The 17,741-nt window shown below is 51.5% G+C and overlaps 3 protein-coding genes across 7 annotated transcripts; 1 reads left to right on the forward strand and 2 right to left on the reverse strand.

The window, feature by feature from the left end:
- Window positions 1-680: 680 nt before the first annotated feature.
- On the reverse strand, window positions 681-3,671 carry NIT1 (nitrilase 1). 5 transcript variants are annotated; one of them, XM_042924896.1, is made up of 7 exons: window positions 3,546-3,671; window positions 2,883-2,981; window positions 2,379-2,633; window positions 2,144-2,247; window positions 1,801-1,934; window positions 1,507-1,632; window positions 681-1,222 (listed from the first exon to the last, which is right to left on the reverse strand). In XM_042924896.1, exons 1-7 carry the CDS (start codon window positions 3,596-3,598, stop codon window positions 956-958), a joined length of 1,038 nt encoding a protein of 345 aa, XP_042780830.1. In that variant the 5' UTR covers window positions 3,599-3,671; the 3' UTR covers window positions 681-955. The 5 variants fall into 5 exon arrangements, with proteins under 5 accessions (XP_042780830.1, XP_042780832.1, XP_042780831.1 ...); XM_042924898.1 differs by having other exon boundaries at window positions 3,530-3,671; XM_042924897.1 differs by having other exon boundaries at window positions 3,577-3,654.
- A 22-nt stretch (window positions 3,672-3,693) lies between these two features.
- Window positions 3,694-15,303, forward strand: PFDN2 (prefoldin subunit 2). Its single transcript, XM_042924903.1, has 4 exons — window positions 3,694-3,802; window positions 13,936-14,024; window positions 14,136-14,259; window positions 14,992-15,303. The coding sequence occupies exons 1-4, from the start codon at window positions 3,728-3,730 to the stop codon at window positions 15,166-15,168; spliced, it is 465 nt and encodes a 154-aa protein (XP_042780837.1). The 5' UTR covers window positions 3,694-3,727; the 3' UTR covers window positions 15,169-15,303.
- A 209-nt stretch (window positions 15,304-15,512) lies between these two features.
- On the reverse strand, window positions 15,513-17,211 carry KLHDC9 (kelch domain containing 9). The gene is made up of 4 exons (XM_042924894.1): window positions 16,674-17,211; window positions 16,206-16,365; window positions 15,914-16,112; window positions 15,513-15,794 (listed from the first exon to the last, which is right to left on the reverse strand). The coding sequence occupies exons 1-4, from the start codon at window positions 17,189-17,191 to the stop codon at window positions 15,628-15,630; spliced, it is 1,044 nt and encodes a 347-aa protein (XP_042780828.1). The 5' UTR covers window positions 17,192-17,211; the 3' UTR covers window positions 15,513-15,627.
- Window positions 17,212-17,741: the final 530 nt, after the last annotated feature.

Here is a 17,741-nt window from a genome sequence, read left to right on the forward strand (position 1 = left end):
AGGGCTGAGTGAGGGAGCTGTGTGGAAGGTGGGACTCTGAAGCGTATTTTGGAAACTAATCACCACCCTCTCCCAAATTATAGAATTTTTAAAAAACAAAGAAGCTGTGGCCCTCTCCACTCTCTGCCGGCCTCTGGTGCTGCTCCTCTCTGCCTCGTTTTCCTCCATTCCATGGCTTGAAACCTCTGCCTGGGGTGGCGCCTTCCTTTTCCCCCCTTTGGTCAAACCCTCCGAAAGGGAGTCTGAGGTAAGAGGACTAGGGCAGCCTAGTTCCCTGCTCCCGCACAGGGCGGATGGCAAAGGGGTTGCTGATAAGAATACACTCCCCCTGGAAAGGGGAAGGGGGAGTGTGAGACTTCCCTTCCATGTTCAAGTGAAAATAAATCATGTACCCTGCAGCCCTTTCCCCTTTGCTTTCTTCTGGCTTGGGCGAAGGGCAGTCTAGGTGAAAGCGAAGTCATTCAGTACCCACCCCTCTCTCCTTTTTCCTCCCCCCCCCCCCCCACCCCACTCCCACGCTCAAGCTTGGGAGCGTGGGGCCGGGACATGCACTGAGTGTCGCACTTTGATCGGGGCAGGGAGGCTTGTCGAAGGAGCCAGAAGGCCTAGAACTGGAGCCTCGTCCGGCTGGTACGACCCCACCTCCCCTTTTCAGCTCCCAAAGGAGATGTCCAGACACAGACTTTCTGATGATTCTATTTTTTTCAATGCCAGTGCTGCTCAGCCCTCTGCATAACTTCAGTTTTCATGAAATAAACAGTAACTGTAGAAAATTCCACCTTTCTGAAACTGAAATGGGAGCTCAGGCGAAAGTTTCTTCTTTCTCGAGAAGCTGAGCCTGTGTTCCGCCAAGGCAGTCGAGCTTCTCCACGTGAGGGGAGCCGCGCCTGGGTCCTGCCATCAAGTCACGGCAACGCCAGCTCACGATGGGAGTGTCAGCTCCCAGAAGTCAGTCTTAAGACCGTGGGTGGCCCAGACTGCCGTAGAGGTCCGGCCTGCGGTGCCGGAACACAGGCAGCTGTTGGCGCAGCTGTCGCAGATAACGGAGGTCGATTCGGGCAAGGCAGAGGCCCGGTCCTTCAGAGCAGCGGGCCACCACTGTCCCCCAGGGATCCACCACCATGCTGTGGCCATAACTTGCTCTCTTCTCGTGGTGGCGTCCACACTGTGCTGCTGCCACGACGTAGCACTGGGTTTCAATGGCACGGGCCCGCAGCAACACCTGGGGATGAGGAGACGTGCGTTCACTCACGTACATGGAACGTCCAGTGGGGAATCGATAGGTGACGGATGTTACAGGCCAGTCTACTCCTTGTGACCATTCTGATAACTGCCTAGGAATGATTTACTGTTACCTGTTCTCTAACGTGAAGGGCAGCAATCTAGGGAATGAACGCTTCCCCCTGGGTGGGAAGGGGAGGAAAATCTTTTCTTCGGCTGGTAGGGCCAAGGGTGGAGAAGGAAGTTTAGAGGAGGCCCTTGGGTTTTGAAGGGAGGGTCTCTTACCTCCCAGTGGGCTGGGCCCGTAACAGATCCGAAAGCTGAAGGGTAGGTAAGTATTTCTGCTCCAGCCTGAGCCAATGCCAGAGAGAGTTCAGGAAAGCGCATATCGTAGCAGATCGCTAGACCAACCTGCAACGAAAAAGAGCCTGACACCCCTGTTCTGTTCGTCACGGCATCTAGTCGTTACCTCCCTACCCCGCTCCTTAGGGCTTTCCAGCCTCTGTTACCACCTCAGAGTGTTCCTACTCTCCTCCCTCGTGTTCCTGATCCCGCATCTCCTCCTCTCACAACTCCCACCTTGCCTGCTGGTGTGCTGACAGGAGACTCGAGACTGGGCCCCGGGATGGTAGAGTTGCTCTCACGCATAGGCCCCTGCCCTGGAATCTCCACATCACACAGATGGGTCTTCCTGTAAGTGGCCACTACCGACCCTGGAGCAAGATGGAGAAGGAGTGCTCAGTGCTGGTGCCCTAGAAGCAGCCAACCTCGTTCCTCTCCTCCCAGGGAGCTAGCTTGTAAGCTAGGATGCCAAGTACAAATGCCCCTTGACCAAGCAAAGAGTTGCGGAACAGTTCTGGAGGATCTTACTTTAGGTAGCGAAGCCTGGGAAGAGGGAGGCTGGAGAGTTCGGAAGTCTCACCCTTGTTGTCCAGAAGCACATGACAATTGTAGATTTTCTGAGTCTGTTCCCAGTCCTGGCCTCGCTCGTGGAAACCGCCCAAGGACAGCCAGAGTCCACATTCCCTGGGGGAGGAGGGGGGCAGGGGGAGGAGGCGACACGGAGGACTCTTCTCAAGGTTCTACCCTCCCACCTGGCAACTCAGGGACGAGTGCCCAACAAAGAAACTACCTTTTCCTCCCCCTTGCCCTGATACCTGGCAAGCTGGGTATATTCTCCTAAAAGGTTCCCACCCAGTGGCTCAGACAGGCGGAGCGTCTCTGCAGGGTCCCTCGCAACGAAGTCAAATGCCTCCGGCAGGAAAGCCAGGCAAGCACCCAGTCTGGCAGCCTCTCGAACAAGCTCTGCGCATGTTTTAAAGTTCTGCTGCTTGTCTGGGGTTGAGGTTACCTGGCACACAGCCACCAGCGGTAGTTCCCAGGAAGAAGAGAAGATGGCCATGGCTCTGGGCCTGTGAATGGCACAAGGCAGGACTCAGATTTCCCAGCACGGGAAAATCCCAGTTTAATGATCAGGGTCTCAAATGGGGAGGCGGGAGGGCTGGACTGCCCTTTGATTTGTGCTCTTAACGGGGCACAACCACCCACTGATGAAATGTTCTGTGGATGGTTGGTACCCCAGTGTTTCCCACCATCTGGTCATTTAACAAACATTTACTGAGCATCTACTGAGGCACTGAGGACAGAACAAAACGTGTTACCTGGGCTGTGCACAAAGTACTGACGGTCGAGGGATCCGGAGTCCAGGACACAAAAGAAGGGACAGGAGCTGGTGAGGAGGCCTGATGATGAAGCCCAGCCTGAAGACGGTGAGAAATCAGGACACCGGCCCCTCCCTCAAGGAGTACATTTCTAGGCTTCTCTGACTTTTCACACTGTGGGGCCGAATCGGGGCCCTGCCGGTAACACCCCCTAAGTCTTCAAAACACTCTTTACTGTAAGTAATTATGGGCTACAGGAAGAGATCATAAAGTGGGAAGATGGAGGAAAGGGCTTTACTGGGCACCTGAATACCTCGACTTCCAGTGATCTCATATTAAACTGAAGCCATTTTCCTCAGCCAAACCTATCCGCGCTTCAAAAGTCATCTCCATGAAACTTCCTTGTCTTTCCCAGCCTCTCTTCCTGACTGCACACCTGCACAGCTTTGCTGCTCAAAACATACCCCCCCCCCCACCCCGGAATCTCTGAGGGGAAATTCACCTTCCCTCCTTTCCCACCGCCCCGTGCTGGGCAGAGGGCACTGGCACCCAGATCCCAACCCACGCCCCCACTCTCCGGTTAACCCGTCCGAAAGGGTTCTGCCCCTCTCCCAGGGGCAGTGTCTCTGTTGCACAAGTTAAAGCACCGCAGGCGGAATTCACCGCGGCCGGCGGGGCAGACGGTAGGTCCTACATGGAGACACGGCCAAAACCATCCGCAGGATCCGAACCGAAGAGCGGCCTGGAGGCAGAGGCACCGGGGCGAGTGGGCGGTAACTGCCAGACCGGATGTGACGCACGGCGGGGCGGGGCTGCGCAGGCCGGAAGCCCAGCAGGCGGCGAAGATGGCGGAGAGCAGCGGTCGCGCCGGCAAGAGCAGCGGCAGCGGCGCGGGGAAAGGGGCGGTGTCGGCAGAGCAGGTGAGGAGCGGAGAACGCGAAGGAGGGCAGCCGGGCCGGGTCCGAAGTCGATGCGGAGAGAGGGGGGGAGCCTGTGGCCGGTGCAGGCCTCGCTCCAGTCCCACCTTTGCGAGGCCGCCCAGAGAGGGGAGGGTCCTTGGAGAAGCTGGCCGAGCCCCCAGGGAGAGAGCCAAAGGGTTGGTAGGTGAAGGCCACGCCTCCCTTGGGGGTGTTGGGTGAGCCAGCAGGAGGCGAGAGCCCCGAGATGCGGGGTGTGGGAGGATGCACAGTTGTGAGGGGAGATAGGTCGTCACTTTCCCCACTTCTCCGCACCCTCAAACAGGATAGGCTGGGCAAGGCCGCTCGTAACGAATCCCAGGGGATTAGTCAACGGGCTGGTTGTATGTGGTCTGTTACGTGACCCTGAAACCACGTTGACAGTCGCCCTCACCCTGCAGAGCCACGTGACTCACATACTCGAACAGTCTAGTGTTCCATACTGTTTTGATTCGGGACTCATTGTAAGATTGAATTTCTTTAGCGACCAGAAACCCTTTCCTAACCCGAGTTTGCATTTCCCCCAGTCTCTGGCATCGCGAGATGTTTGATAAATAACTCAGAAAGCCTTTTGTGGCATGGGAGCCATTTGCTAATAGTGAGGCTAGTGTTTTAATGGGAGTGGGAAGAAATCTCCATGATAGAAAGGAAAACATAGACAAGAGCTCTTCTAATTACAGGTTCGTTTATCATTTATTTGTGGAACAGTTGCTACAGGCAAAGGTATCCGCATAAGGGTTTTTCAAATTGCCCCATGCAAAGAGCCCGTAGTAAAATAACACATACAAAATGCTAATATGAGGCAGAAGGTGAGTGTTCTAACAGGTATAAAGTGCTGTGGGGTTTTGGGGGGGGGGGGGAAGAGTTTCTGCGGGGGAGGGGGGAGAGAGATGGAAGGGAAGGGAAAAGACACCTGATACTTTCTGAGGGTCTGCCTTGTGCCAGGCCCTCTGCTGTGTATAGGGAAACCTAGATCTTGTTTTCAAGTTAGCTCACAGACTCAATGTACAGTATTCCACACGGGCCCCTCTTTATGGCAGCTAAAGGAGGGACCCCCTAGCAAGAGGTTATGAGATTCGAGGAATGGGTGGGAAAGGGAAGCTGTGGTATAGTGGGGTGGCTTAGAGCGTAAGAAGTGCACTTGGGTTTGACAGATCTGTGTTTGAATCACATTTCTGCTATTTATTTTGTATGGGTGACTTCTTTCACCTTGCTCTCCTGTGAAAATATAATGGTGCAGGGGCGCCTGGGTGGCTCGGTCTCTTGGGCATCCGACTCTTGATTTTGGCTCAGGTCATGATCCTAGGGTCGTGGGATCGAGCCCCAAGTCGAGCTCCGTGCCAGGCGTGGAGCCTGCTTAACATTCTCTCCCTCTGTCCCGCATGTGCACACGCTCTAAAATAAAAATTATGCATAATGGTGCGTACCTCATCACTATTTTGATTATTAGTCAAAAAAGGTATTCAGAGTTTTTTTGCACAGTGATTGGAATATAGTATGTGCTTAATAAATGCTAGGTTTTGTTTTGTTTTGTTTTGTTTTGTTTTTCTTCTTTCCCCTTCTGGAAGAGATATTCCTTCCAGTGAATTCTAAAGCATGAGAGGAGTGAGTCAGGCAAAGAAGGAAGTGGGGAATTTCCTAGGTAGAGGGAATAAGGTACTTAAAAGCACCGAGGCATAAAACCGCCTGGCATGTTTAGGGTGCAGGTAGACAAAGTATGGCATGGGGTGCAAGACTCGAATGTGGGGGAAAAGGGATAGAGAGGGATCTAGGATATTTCTCAGATCTCTGTCTTTGATGGATGCTGGTGCCGTAGAGAATGTAGGAAGATTGGAAATGTCGGGGAGGGAAAATACGTTTATTTTAGGGGGTTGAGTTTGGGTTTCTTGTAGGACGGTCAAGTAGAGACATCTAGTAGTTGGTTTGATTTATATATCTTGAGTTACAGAAACCTGAATCAGAGATACGGATTAGAGAATTATAAGCTTATGGATGGTAGACAAAGCCACGGTTGTGGGTGAAATCCTCTAGGGTTTGTACAGAAAGTGAGAAGAGAAGCAGAACGAGGATGGAGCCAATATTTAAGGGGTTGTGGAGAAAGAAAAGAACCCCTCAAAGAGGGCTGAGCGGTTGTGATAATTGAGTTCGGAGGCTGTTGTTGCTTAACATTCTGTGGTCTTTGTGTTCTAGAGAGAACACTGGGTAAAAAAATAGAAGATTTATCAGGGCGCCTGGCTGGCCCAGTAGGTGGAGCATGTGACTCTTGATCTTAGGGTCATGTGTTCAAGCCCCACGTTGGGCCTGAAGCTGACTTTAAAGGTGTGTGTGTGTGTGTGTGTGTGTGTGTGTGTGTGTGTGTGTGTATGATTTATCACTGCTGCAAACGTGAGCTACATAGGTCCCTTATAAACAAGATAGAAGGAAGTAACATTGTACTAGGCATTTGTTTGATCTTCTGTTAATTTATTATGCCATTTGGGTAGGTTATGTTGTCTTCCTATACCTTACCTACCTATATTGTAGGTAAGGACATTTGAGTTTCAGAGACTTTGGTTAACTCACCCAAAGTCAGTAACTGGAAGGGTGGGGCTTTTAACTGAGTGAGCGAGTTGAGAATCAGACCTATTTTTCCATTTACACCACGACCGTATTAAAGATATTTGAGCTGGGCCTGAAGGATTGGATAGATTTGAACAGGTGGTAATGGAAATAGAATATAGGGACGAGGATGAGAAGAGGAGACCTAGGGAAAGCACAGGCTGACAGTGAGTGGTTAGTTTAGCTAAATCACAAGGTATAAGAAAGTTGTGGTGCTTAAAGCAAGCTGAGTCTTTGCATGGCAAAGAATTTGGAACCCTTTTTTTTTTTTTTTAAGTTTATTTTGAGAGAGAGTGTGTGTGACAGAGAGAGAGAGAGAGAGAGAGAGAGAGAGAGAGAGAGCGTGTGCGAGCGAGCAGGGGAGGGGCAGAGAGTGAGGGAGAAGAATCCCAAGCAGGCTCTGCACTGTCAGCTCAGAGCCCTATGCGGGGGCTTGAACTCATGAACTGTGAGATCATGCCCTGAACTGAAATCAAGAGCTAGATGCTCCACTGACTGAGCCACCCAGGCGCCCCAAGAATTTGGAACTCTTTAATGTAAGCAGTGCCCGAGTCACAGAAGGATATATGGTATACTATTGTTTTTTTTTTTTTTTCTGCTACCTAAAATAAGGCATGTTTATTATGGAAAATGTGGGAAACACAGGAAAAAGTACAAAATAAGTGAATGTACCCATGAGCCTACTGTCCAAAAGATAACTATTATTACCATTTTGGAGTATATCCTTTGATATACTCCAAAAGAGGTTTCTCCCCTCTTTTATGTTTTTGTATATGCATGTGTAGATGGAAAGGGAGGATGTGTGTTCTTTACGTATTTGCATACTTTATAATATTGGTCCAGTACAATAGCATCGTACGGTATATACCATTTTGCAATCTGCATTGTAAGCCTAATATGTCACGAACAGTTTGCTGTGTCATCCAAGTGTTAGGAAAGTTAAGTCACCAGCAGCGTATAGGATGAATTTGGAGAGTCCAAAACTAGGGAGATAATTTAGAAGACGACGGGAGTAGTTTAGACAAGAGATAATGAAGGCTCGAAGTGGGGTGATGTCAGTGAGCCAAAGAAAAATTGCTGAGATTGATGCAATGAACTTGGCAGTTGTTGCGATAAAGGTGTGTTCAAAGACGAAACCAGGGTTTCCTACCTGGAGGGCCAGGGTGGTGTCATTAGCAGAAATAGGGGAGACAAGAAAAGGGAACAGTTTAAAACGGGGTAAAAGATGATCAGTTCAGCTTTGAATGACCCGAGTTTAAGGTACCCATAGGACATTTAAGTGGAAATGTTCCGTGCTAATTGTTACCATTTAGTGACAATCTGTTTTCTGCTGGATATTGTCCTAAGTTCTTTTTTTTTTTTAATTTTTTTTTTTTTAACATTTATTTATTTTTGAGACAGAGAGAGAGAGAGCATGAACAGGGGAGGGTCAGAGGAAAGAGGGAGGCATAGAATCTGAAACAGGCTCCGGGCTCTGAGCTGTCAGCACAGAGCCCGACGCGGGGCTCGAACTCACTGATCGTGAGATCATGACCTGAGCCGAAGTCGGACGCACAACCGACTGAGCCACCCAGGCGCCCCTGTCCTAAGTTCTTGATGTAACTAGTTGATCTTCACAAACATGCTAGGAGACTGATACTACCTTTATGCTCTTGGTGAAGAAACTGAGATTCAGAAAAGGGGTAACTCGCTCACAGATTTTGAAGCCATTTCTGACTGACTTCCGAATGCCTTCCTCTAACTTGAAATTTGGGTCTAGAATTTCTGAGGCCTGGATTTGCAGGCAGTCAAATGAAGGCAGTTGTTGGAACCACAGAGGTAGCTAAGAATACCAGTTGAAATAGTATAGGTAATAAAGGGAGAAGTGCTATGAAAAGAATCTTAGATCCTTCTCCACTGTTGGGATGAGAGGAAGAACTTCAGGAAGGGGAACGGAGTGTTAAGACAGGTTAGAGAACCAAGGGACTGAAGGGTCCTGGAAGCTAAAAGTGAGAAGAGAATGTACATTACACTGGGCCTCTCAGTTCAGTCCTCATTGCTACCCTGAGACAATGGTTCTCCGCTTGCTGGGACTCCCCCCGCCCCCCCCCCCCAAGAAATTTGGCATTGCCTGGAGACATTTTTGGTTGTCACAAGTAGGAGTTGCTGCTGGCTTTTAGTAGGTGGAGTCAGGGAGGTTGCTAAATATCTTACAATGCACAGGACAGCCCCCCATAAGAAGGTATTTTCCTGCCCAAAACTTCAGTAGTGCTGACGTTTAGAAACCCTGCTTTATGGTCTATTAACTGCATTTTATAAATGAGGAAACCAAGAGAAGTTAAGTAGCTTGGTCATACAGCAAGTAAACAGCAAAAACACTAGGATATGAACCCGTCCACAATAGAAGTCTGGGCTAGTTCCACCTTACCGTGTGCTACTTAAGAGAGTTTCAAAGCAGCAGAGTGAAAATTGAGAAAAAATTGTTGGGTTAGGCAGGAGGCCATTCGTGATCTTTGAGAAGTTAGTTTAATAAGTAGTAATAGTTTAATAACTAGTATAGATAGAAAGCAATTTAAAGTGGGCTGGGAATGAATGGGAGGTGAGGAAGTCGAGGCAGTGAGTATAGACTAGTCCTAAAAACATGATGAAGGGGCGACTGCGTGGCTCAGTCAGTTGAGTGCCCTACTCTGCATCTCAGCTCAGGTCTTGCTCTCTGGGTTGTGATTTGGGGCCCGCAACAGGCTCCATGCTGGGCGGCAAGCCTACTTTAAAAAAAAAAAAAAAAAAAAAAAAAGATGAAGAGAAGGGCTTAGAACCATTATTTGTTGGAGTAATAAGGTCAAAGAAGTTTTCTTTGACAGCTGAGTATGTTTGTCAGGAAAAGAGGGCACTGAACTGAAAAGAAGATATTTAGTGAGTGATACCCTATAAAATGCTTTTCCAGACGCATCCAGTCGTAATTCTTGACCTGTTATTCTATTCTTCAGTGAACCAATAAGAGTAAATATCACGTAGGTAAGAAGACCAAAGGACAAGAAAAAAAAAAGACCAAAGGACATTTTGGGGATAAAGGTATTGATTGCAGATTTTTTGTGAAGTTACCAAAACTATACGGTAGTGATTAAACAAAAGAAAAAAGAGGGGGCGCCTGGGTGGCGCAGTCGGTTGAGCGTCCGACTTCAGCCAGGTCACGATCTCGCGGTCCGTGAGTTCGAGCCCCGCGTCAGGCTCTGGGCTGATGGCTCGGAGCCTGGAGCCTGTTTCCGATTCTGTGTCTCCCTCTCTCTCTGCCCCTCCCCCGTTCATGCTGTGTCTCTCTCTGTCCCAAAAAAATAAATAAAAAATGTTGAAAAAAAAAAAAAAATTAAAAAAATAAACAAAAGAAAAAAGAAAGAAAAAATAAAGCAGGCAAATAAATCATACAAAACTAGTTTGACTTCTTTTTTTTTTTTTTTTTTTGAGATTTTATTTTTTGAGTAATCTCTCCATCCAATGTTGGGCTTGAACTCACAATCCCTGGGTCAAGATTCACACGCTCTTCCAAATGAGCCCAGCCAGACACCCCCTAGTTTGACCTCTATGAGAGGTGACGGATGACAAGCCGGGAATAATACATCAGCTAGAAAAGGGTCCTTAGAGTTCCACAGAGCTGGGGAGAGGTACCAGTTCCGCAGCTTACTGCGCTAACACATTCTCTCTCTCTCTCCTTCTCCCCTCCCTCCCCTCCCTCCCCTCCCTCCTCCTCCCCTGCTGCCTGTCCCCTCCCCTGCTGCCTATCTCCTCCCCTCCCCTCCCTCTCCCTCCCCTCCCTCTCCCTCCCCTCCCTCTCCCTCCCCTCCCTCTCCCTCCCCTCCCTCTCCCTCCCCTCCCTCTCCCTCCCCTCCCTCTCCCTCTCCCTCCCCTCCCTCTCCCTCTCCCTCCCTCTCCCTCTTCCTCCCCTCCCTCTTCCTCCCCTCCCTCTTCCTCCCCTCCCTCTTCCTCCCCTCCCTCTTCCTCCCCTGCTGCCTGTCCCCTTCCCTGCTGCCTATCTCCTCCCCTCCCTCTCCCTCCCCTCCCTCTCCCTCTCCCTCCCCTCCCCTCCTCCCTCCTCCCTCCTCCCTCCTCCCTCCTCCCTCCTCCCTCCTCCCTCTTTCTCTCTCCACCATCTTTGGTCTACTGACCCATAAAATGAAGGTACAGGTCTTATACTGTGCTTTTTTGTTTGTTTGTTTTAGAATTAAATGAGATAGAGTCGAGCAGAGTGCCTGGCATATAGTAGTGTTCTTTTCCTTACAAACCTTGGGTGGAAGGTGCAATATTGTAGGACTGTGGAAAAAACAGGTATTTAAAAAGAGGTTGCAGGGGTGCCTGGGTGGCTCAGCCAGTTAGTCCGACTTCGGCTCAAGTCATGATCCCACGGTTCTTGAGTTGGAGCCCCGCGTCAGGCTCTGTGCTGACAGCTCAGAGCCTGGAGCCTGCTTCAGTTTCTGTGTCTCCCCCTCCCTCTGTCTCTCTCTGCCCCTCCCCTGCTCAGTCTCTGTCTCTCTCTCAAAAATAAACATTAAAAAAATTTTTTAAAAGAGGTTGCATTTGCATATTTAAAATTTCAAAGAAGACAACAGTAAAGATTAGAAGGCAGGCCTGCATAGTTGAAAATTAGAAATGCACTAAAATTGGAAAGCTTTTCTACCAAAAAATTTAAGGAATTGATATGCATTTATATGTGAACACACAGAGGGTTAACATATGGGATGTATTAACTAACTTTATTATCAATCATTTCACAATATATACATATACTAAATCATAATGTATACATTAACTTACACAATGTAATATGTCAATTTTATGTCAGTAAAGCTGGGGGGGCGGGGGTAGAAAACCATGTCCTGTATAAAATTGTGCCAGGAATGTAAAGAGCTCTGTATAGTTGCCAGGATTGAAGTTACTTTTGAATAGGATAAACAGTTGGTATTTTAATTTAATTGGATTCTTTTTCAGTAGGGATGTTTACATGTAAGATGAAGATTTTAGTAGGGCTGAGGGAATCAACACTGACCTAACTATCCCTTCTCACGCCAGACAACTTTAGGAGAATGGGAATAAGGGAAAGAGAAGGAAAATAAGTCTGGCCATAAGGGAAAAGACCATTAGAAAAGTATTTTCAGAGGAAGAACGTGGGAATACATCACAGCCTTTCTGTCTTCATTGGCAGGTTACTATGGGCTTATTTTGCATCTAATTTACAGTTAGGTTACGGTTAGCTGCTAAGAGATTTCATTTCCTTTAAGTGCACCAGTGGCTGAAATTTTCCATAATAACTGTAGATAACTCATACACTGAAATAGATTTATTTTAATTTGCCATTTGATTAAAAGTTCATAAACTGGGCCAAGAGGAAGTAGGGGTTGTTAATTAGCAATAATGTTTGAAGAAAAATTGGAGTTGAAAACAAAACCTCTTCTTGCCTTTAGTTGTGTTAAATTGGTGGCTGAAAAGTAGATTCCTACTAATTACTAAGGAAAATAAGTCTAGGCCTCAGAAATTTTAGACTCTTAAGCTGATTTCACTGATGTGTTCAACAAAATACATCCAGAAGAGAGGGTCATTTGGATGCTGGGAGAGCATCTAGAATCTGGTTTCGTTGTGGAATTTCCATAGATGAAATTACTTTGATCTGTAACATCGATAGTGAAGGAAAAGCTAACCATAAATGGAATAGTTTGGTATAGGTAGTGGAGTTAGGTTTCAAAGCGTTTGTTGCAATGAGTGCGAGAAGTACACGGAGATCAAAGGTTGGTGGCCGGGAGGAGGCAGCATACGACTGGGGCGACGGCCTCCTAGTCAGACTTATTTCTTGGTTTTTTGAGCAGGAAAAGAGGTGTAGGGGTGGCACAGGCCAGCCAGCAGGGTCTTATCAGCTGTAGATGAGCCTTGTGGAGAGAGGTACGGGATAGAAGGTCCTAGTAAAGATGAGGCGGTCACCAGTAGCATGAGACTGGGCAGGATATGGCTGGGAGCGAGAGCGTGGGCGGGCCCACGGCCCTCAGCTGATCAGGAAGGGCCAAGGGGGCACTTGGATTTGGGGAGAAGGCCATGACAGCAGTTAACGCACTTTTCCTGCCTACGAAGCCCTTTCCTAACTAGCCCGCACCATACAGCAGTTCTATAAAGTAGGTGACCCTGTGTGTGTCACAGGTGAGGGAACTCAGGCCCAGAGGGGGAAACCCGGTGGTTCTCCTTTCTGGATGCACATTAGAATTATGGGGGAGTGTTAGAAGTGCTGAGATCCCAGGGGCCTCACCCAGTGATTGTGTAATTGTTCTGAGGTTCCACCATTCGTGTTTTGAAAATGCTCTCCTGGGGACTTTAACGTGGCGCCGGGGTTGAGAACCATCGGATTAAATGTCCAAGGCCATAGAGCCAATATATGGCACAGACCAACTTGAACCTGGTTTTTTGTCTCTGGGCCCCATGTTTGCCCCCACACACCCCCACGATCTTCTTTCCTCATTACATTTTCCGCCTTTCATCTGGTACTTCTTTCTAAACACAGTCATCAGAGCCCTGTACTGAGAGTGACGGAGGTGGTGATTTTAGTACCCAGTCTGGCTTTCACGCTGTTTTAGGTTCCCTGCTCTGTTTCTGGGGAACAAGGAGCTGGTAGTAATCATTTCTCTGGGCCTTTATGTGTGTTACTTCTTATGCCTCCTTTGCACCCTTTCCTCCCCCAGTTTCTCGTCCTTCAGGCTTCAGTTAAGGCCGTGTCTCTCAGGAAGCCTATGTTAGTTGGGGTTTCCAGGCTACAGACATGGACCCTGAGCAACCTTTTCTTTTTTGAAGTAGTGTTTTGGAAGGCTGGCGGGTAGTTCACAGAATTGACCACAATGAAGAGAAAGGTTAAATAACTGAGTCCCACCAAGTTCAAGAACTAGGGCAGCTTTGGGGATTTCAGGAGGAGGAATGGAGGATCGTCTCTGCAGGACAAGTAGTTGCCTTCGCTGCACCTGTCTTCCGTACCCGTTTCTCTCTACCCCCAAAATCAGTTCCTGTACAGAGACTCTGGTATAGAACAACAGGTCACCGCCCTTGTGGTCAAGGGCCAAGGGTCCTGTGAATGGTAGCCCCACAAGCACCCCCTGAGCTAAGGAGGGGCGGCTCCCCTGTGGGAAGAATGCCGGCTGGGCAGGTCCAAACAGGAGTTAACTCACCACAGAGTCTTTCCGAACAGGCTTCTTTACCTGCAAGTCTAAGCCTCTCTGCAGGTGCCCCAGTGGCTCTCCACCCCATCCTGAGTTACACATGCCTGTTCCTCACCACACGGGAAGCTGCGAGAGGGACTAGCAGAGCTCTCTCTCACACCGTGCAGGCTCTCAGTGCAGGGTGAGTGGCTTCCAGACAGACTGAAGGTCGAAATGACAGACGTGGGTTCTACTCCTTTTCTAAGGGAGGTGTCCAAAGCTCGCCGTCCTGTGTTGTGTCTTGACCCTCTGCCGTGCCCGCTGTCTCCTCTCTCACTTAACTCTTTCCCACCTTCTAAGGTCATTGCTGGCTTCAACCGCCTTCGACAGGAACAGCGGGGTCTGGCGTCCAAGGCAGCCGAGCTAGAGATGGAGTTGAATGAGCACAGGTGAGGGCGTTGGGGAGGCGCAAACAGGAGCGGCGGGCAGGCCACATTGTAAGGGCGGGCTGCCGTGGAGCGGGGCTGGATTCTCCGAGCGGCCTTGTCCTCCCACCCCAGCCTGGTGATAGACACCCTGAAGGAGGTGGACGAAGCCCGCAAGTGCTACCGCATGGTGGGAGGCGTGCTGGTGGAGCGGACGGTCAAGGAGGTGTTGCCGGCCCTGGAGAGCAACAAGGAGCAGGTGAGCGGGAGTCCCTGCGGACAGGCTCTGGGCGCCGAGGGGTGAGGGAAGGGAGGCCGGGACTGGGGGAGCATGGTGGAGGAAGTGGGCGGGCACCCATGTTGAAGATGGCACGTGCAGCCTGTCAGCCTGTGCTTTTTATGCTGTGCAAAGTCTAACTCCTCACACAGGAGGGACTGCTGGCTGGCGGCCTCTTCCCCGGCACTCTGTGACCTGGCTCACAAGCCTGGCTCTCCCAAGGGGGAGAGGCAGCAGTGAGAGCAGGGTCTCTCACAGTGTGGTCCGGGGACACCTGCATCCAGGTCACCTGGAGGCCTGACCCAAAATGCAGCTGCCTGGACCCACCGATTCAGAACAACTGGCTAGGGGGCCTATGGGGTGGCATCCTTTTTTTTTTTTTTTAAAGTCCTCTCTGCACCCAACATAGGGCTCGAACCCACAATCCCACGATCAAGAGTCACATGCTCTACTGACCGAGCCAGCCAGCCAGCCACCCCACGGAGTGGCATTTTAAAAATAAACAGCCCAAGTGGTTCTTAACGTACATTAAAGCTCACACGCCGTTGTGTTTGAGAAAGGCATACTTTTAGGGTCTCGGCTCTACTATTAATACTTGGTAAAAGGTGAGGTTACAGGTGTCCTCTCTCCTTCCCGTCCCCCAACTATAGTCCATCCCAGGTAGGGGAAGGTGGTTCCTGAAATCCTCATGTAATCCTATCGCTGGCCCTCTAGATACAGAAGATCATTGAGACACTTACACAGCAGCTTCAGGCAAAGGGAAGAGAATTAAATGAGTTCCGGGAAAAGCACAACATTCGTCTCATGGGGGAAGATGACAAGCCGGCAGCCAAGGAAAACTCCGACGGGGCTGGGGCCAAGTCCACCTCAGCCGGAGTGTTGGTCTCCTAGGGACCAAGGCCTTTGCGTTTTTTTTTTTCTACCCTGACTCCCACTTCTTCTGATTTCTCTTTATTGTTATTATTATTATTTTCTCTGCTATTGTAATATTTTTTTGTTAATTAAATGTTTTGGTCAGAATGCTCAGCTCCAGCCTCAAGCTTTCTCCCAATATTAGGGGCGGGATCTGCATGAGGCATGGAAAAAAGCCCATGATCTGTGGGGTTTGGCTCCATCGGGCTGATGGTTCACAGTTTCGGAGGAGGCCCCATATTTTATCCTTTCCCTTGCAAATAAAGATGTATCTCCTTATTCACTGCCCTCCCCCACCCCCCCAAAAGATTCAGAGACAAATGTTGACTCTCAGATTGAAATTTAATAAGCAGGTGAAATGAGGCAGATCGCTCTGGTGGTAACGCGCTGCGAGTTTGCAACAAAACGGGGGCTTGGCGATGTGTCTTGGCATGTTCTTTAGATAAAAAGGTCCAGGATGCAAACCTGTGGACTAGGCGTCCTGCCATCCTCACCGAAACCCCCAACCAGGTAAAGCTGGTCATTCCAAAGGCAGGTGCGATGGCCCACGCGCTTCAGCCCTTGGTCTGCGCAGGGGAAGTGGAACCACGAAGGAGGAGACCTGCCTGTTGGGGAAGAGCAGAGGGTGCTTATTGAGGCGGTACCGTTTTGGCACCATGGGGCTCCTCCTCGTCTTCCCACCTTCTCCCCACCCTCTTCCCCGCCTCAACCAGCCGGCCCTCACGGGTGTCATAGATGTACAGGTCATTGCAGATGGTGTCTCTGGCTCTGGTCAGAGTTTCTCCGCCAAACAGCACGGCAAAGGGCCCCACCACGGAACACGAGTGATGCCGCAGGCCCCGGGGCCCCTGCCGGGACCCCTGCCCAGTGCTCACAAGCCTGGCAAGCTGCTCCCTCAGACGGGGGGCAGCAGGTGGTTCCTCCTTGCGGGAGAAAGAAGGGGTGTTGGCTGGAGGGATTTGGGCCTCCCAGTTTTTGCCCCTTTCCACCCTAACAAGTTGTGAGTCGACAGGTACCCCAAGCTTCCCGTGACTCCAGTGCCCGGCTACTTCTGGTTCAGCCGAGTTGCAGCCCCCAAAGAGCAGGAGCTGGTGGCCTGGGCGGGGCCCGGGAGTTTGGAGCAGGGCAGCGCAGTGACCCGAGCGTGAGGCTGTGTGACAGCCCTCTTCCTTATAGCTGTGGATATGCAGCAGTTCGGGCCTGAGTTGGGTTTTCTGGAAAATACAAGTGCTGTACTGCCCTTTCCCCAGCCCCTTTCTGTGGTGCCAAGCATGGAAAGGAGGCAGGGACCGAGCAGCGGTCGGATGAGAGAGAGAGGGTAGCAGCGGCAGAGAACGAGCTCGCTATCGTAGTCACGGTGGGTGCGGGGGGAGGCGGGTGCCGGGGTGCGGCTGTGGCCGGAGTGCTTGCGATTCTGTTCCCCTGCGCTTTTCCAGAGCACAGATGAAGGGACGGGGGACGGTGCGGGGCCCGGGGTGCCATACCTGTAGGTGCGGGCGCCGGGGTCCAGCCGTAGCGTGTAGACGCTGCCGTAGCGACGCTGGGTGCGGGTCCCGCCCTCCCGGCCCGCCACCCGCAGCTCGCGGTCGGAGACGCGGGTACAGGTGTGGCTGCTGAGGCCGGCGGGGGGGCGGCTGCCGGGGGCCGCGCTCCACGCCTCCCACGCTCCGCGCTCCGTGTCCAGCGCGGCTACGGTGGCCACGCGGCGCGACCCGTCCCAGCCGCCCACCACGCAGAGCCAGCGCCCGCCCACCGGCGCCGCGTCGTGGTGGCTGCGCCGCGGGCCGCCCCGGGCCCCCAGCCGTACGGCCTGGCCCCCCGCCGGGTCGAAGACCACCGTGTCGCCGCTCGGCTCCGTCGCCCCTCCGGCCGGGAGGCCCCCCACCAGGTAGAAGCGTCCCCGCAGCTCAGTGCAGGAATGGAAGGCCCGCGCCAGGAGCGCGTCCCGGGCCACCGGCCGCCAGGTCCAGCCCGCGCCCCCCGGGGGCCCCGCCAGCGCCATGACCCCTCCCCCCACCTGCCCCCCAGGAACCGCCCGGGTCCCTGCCACGCGCCGCCGTCGCCCAGCAACCACTGCCGCACTGGCAGCGCGACCGGCTGCAAACCGAAGGTCGCAAAGCACCGGTTACCGTGGAGACCGGGAGACCCGGGTAGCTGAGGGAAGGGACGGTGTTGTCACCGCGGCGACGGGAGCTGCGCGAAGTCCAGAACAATCCTGAAAGACTGTCAGAGGGCGGCCAGGTCCTCAGACGGACCCCCGTTATCAAAGCCGCGAGCTGATTTGAGGTGCAGGCGTGGCTCTGCGGGGGGCGGCGAGGGACACCCTTTTCCAATTGCACCTGCCCTCCCCCGGGATGAGTCTGGGGGAGGGGAAGAGGGGGCGTGAAAGTGGGAGTCAGGAGACTTGGGTTCTGGTCCCAGCCGTGCCCCTGACTCTCGGGGTGACCGCGGGCACCCTCAGCTTTCTCATTTATAAACTGTGCTGTGGGTTTTCTGTCTCAGGCGTCTTGCAGACGACTTTCCCTGCTAGAGGCTGAAGATCCCGGTGGGCT

Source organism: Panthera leo, chromosome F3, assembly GCF_018350215.1.
Source record: "Panthera leo isolate Ple1 chromosome F3, P.leo_Ple1_pat1.1, whole genome shotgun sequence".
Taxonomy (NCBI): domain Eukaryota; kingdom Metazoa; phylum Chordata; class Mammalia; order Carnivora; family Felidae; genus Panthera; species Panthera leo.

Bases quoted from the DNA above. Each gene is read 5' to 3' on its own strand.
- NIT1 (XM_042924896.1), bottom strand. From the start codon at position 3,598: ATGGTTTTGGCCGTGTCTCCATGTAGGACCTACCGTCTGCCCCGCCGG. The intron at 2,634-2,882 runs GTAACACGTTTT...TGCCATTCACAG, and splicing joins GTACTTTGTGCACAGCCCAG to GCCCAGAGCCATGGCCATCT. The intron at 2,248-2,378 runs GTATCAGGGCAA...CTCCTCCCCCAG, and splicing joins GAATATACCCAGCTTGCCAG to GGAATGTGGACTCTGGCTGT.
- PFDN2 (XM_042924903.1), top strand. From the start codon at position 3,728: ATGGCGGAGAGCAGCGGTCGCGCCGGCAAGAGCAGCGGCAGCGGCGCG. The intron at 3,803-13,935 runs GTGAGGAGCGGA...CCACCTTCTAAG, and splicing joins GGGCGGTGTCGGCAGAGCAG to GTCATTGCTGGCTTCAACCG. The intron at 14,025-14,135 runs GTGAGGGCGTTG...CTCCCACCCCAG, and splicing joins ATGGAGTTGAATGAGCACAG to CCTGGTGATAGACACCCTGA.
- KLHDC9 (XM_042924894.1), bottom strand. From the start codon at position 17,191: ATGGCGCTGGCGGGGCCCCCGGGGGGCGCGGGCTGGACCTGGCGGCCG. The intron at 16,113-16,205 runs GTACCTGTCGAC...TTCTCCCGCAAG, and splicing joins GGAGTCACGGGAAGCTTGGG to GAGGAACCACCTGCTGCCCC. The intron at 15,795-15,913 runs GTGAGGGCCGGC...CTTCCCCAACAG, and splicing joins CCTGTACATCTATGACACCC to GCAGGTCTCCTCCTTCGTGG.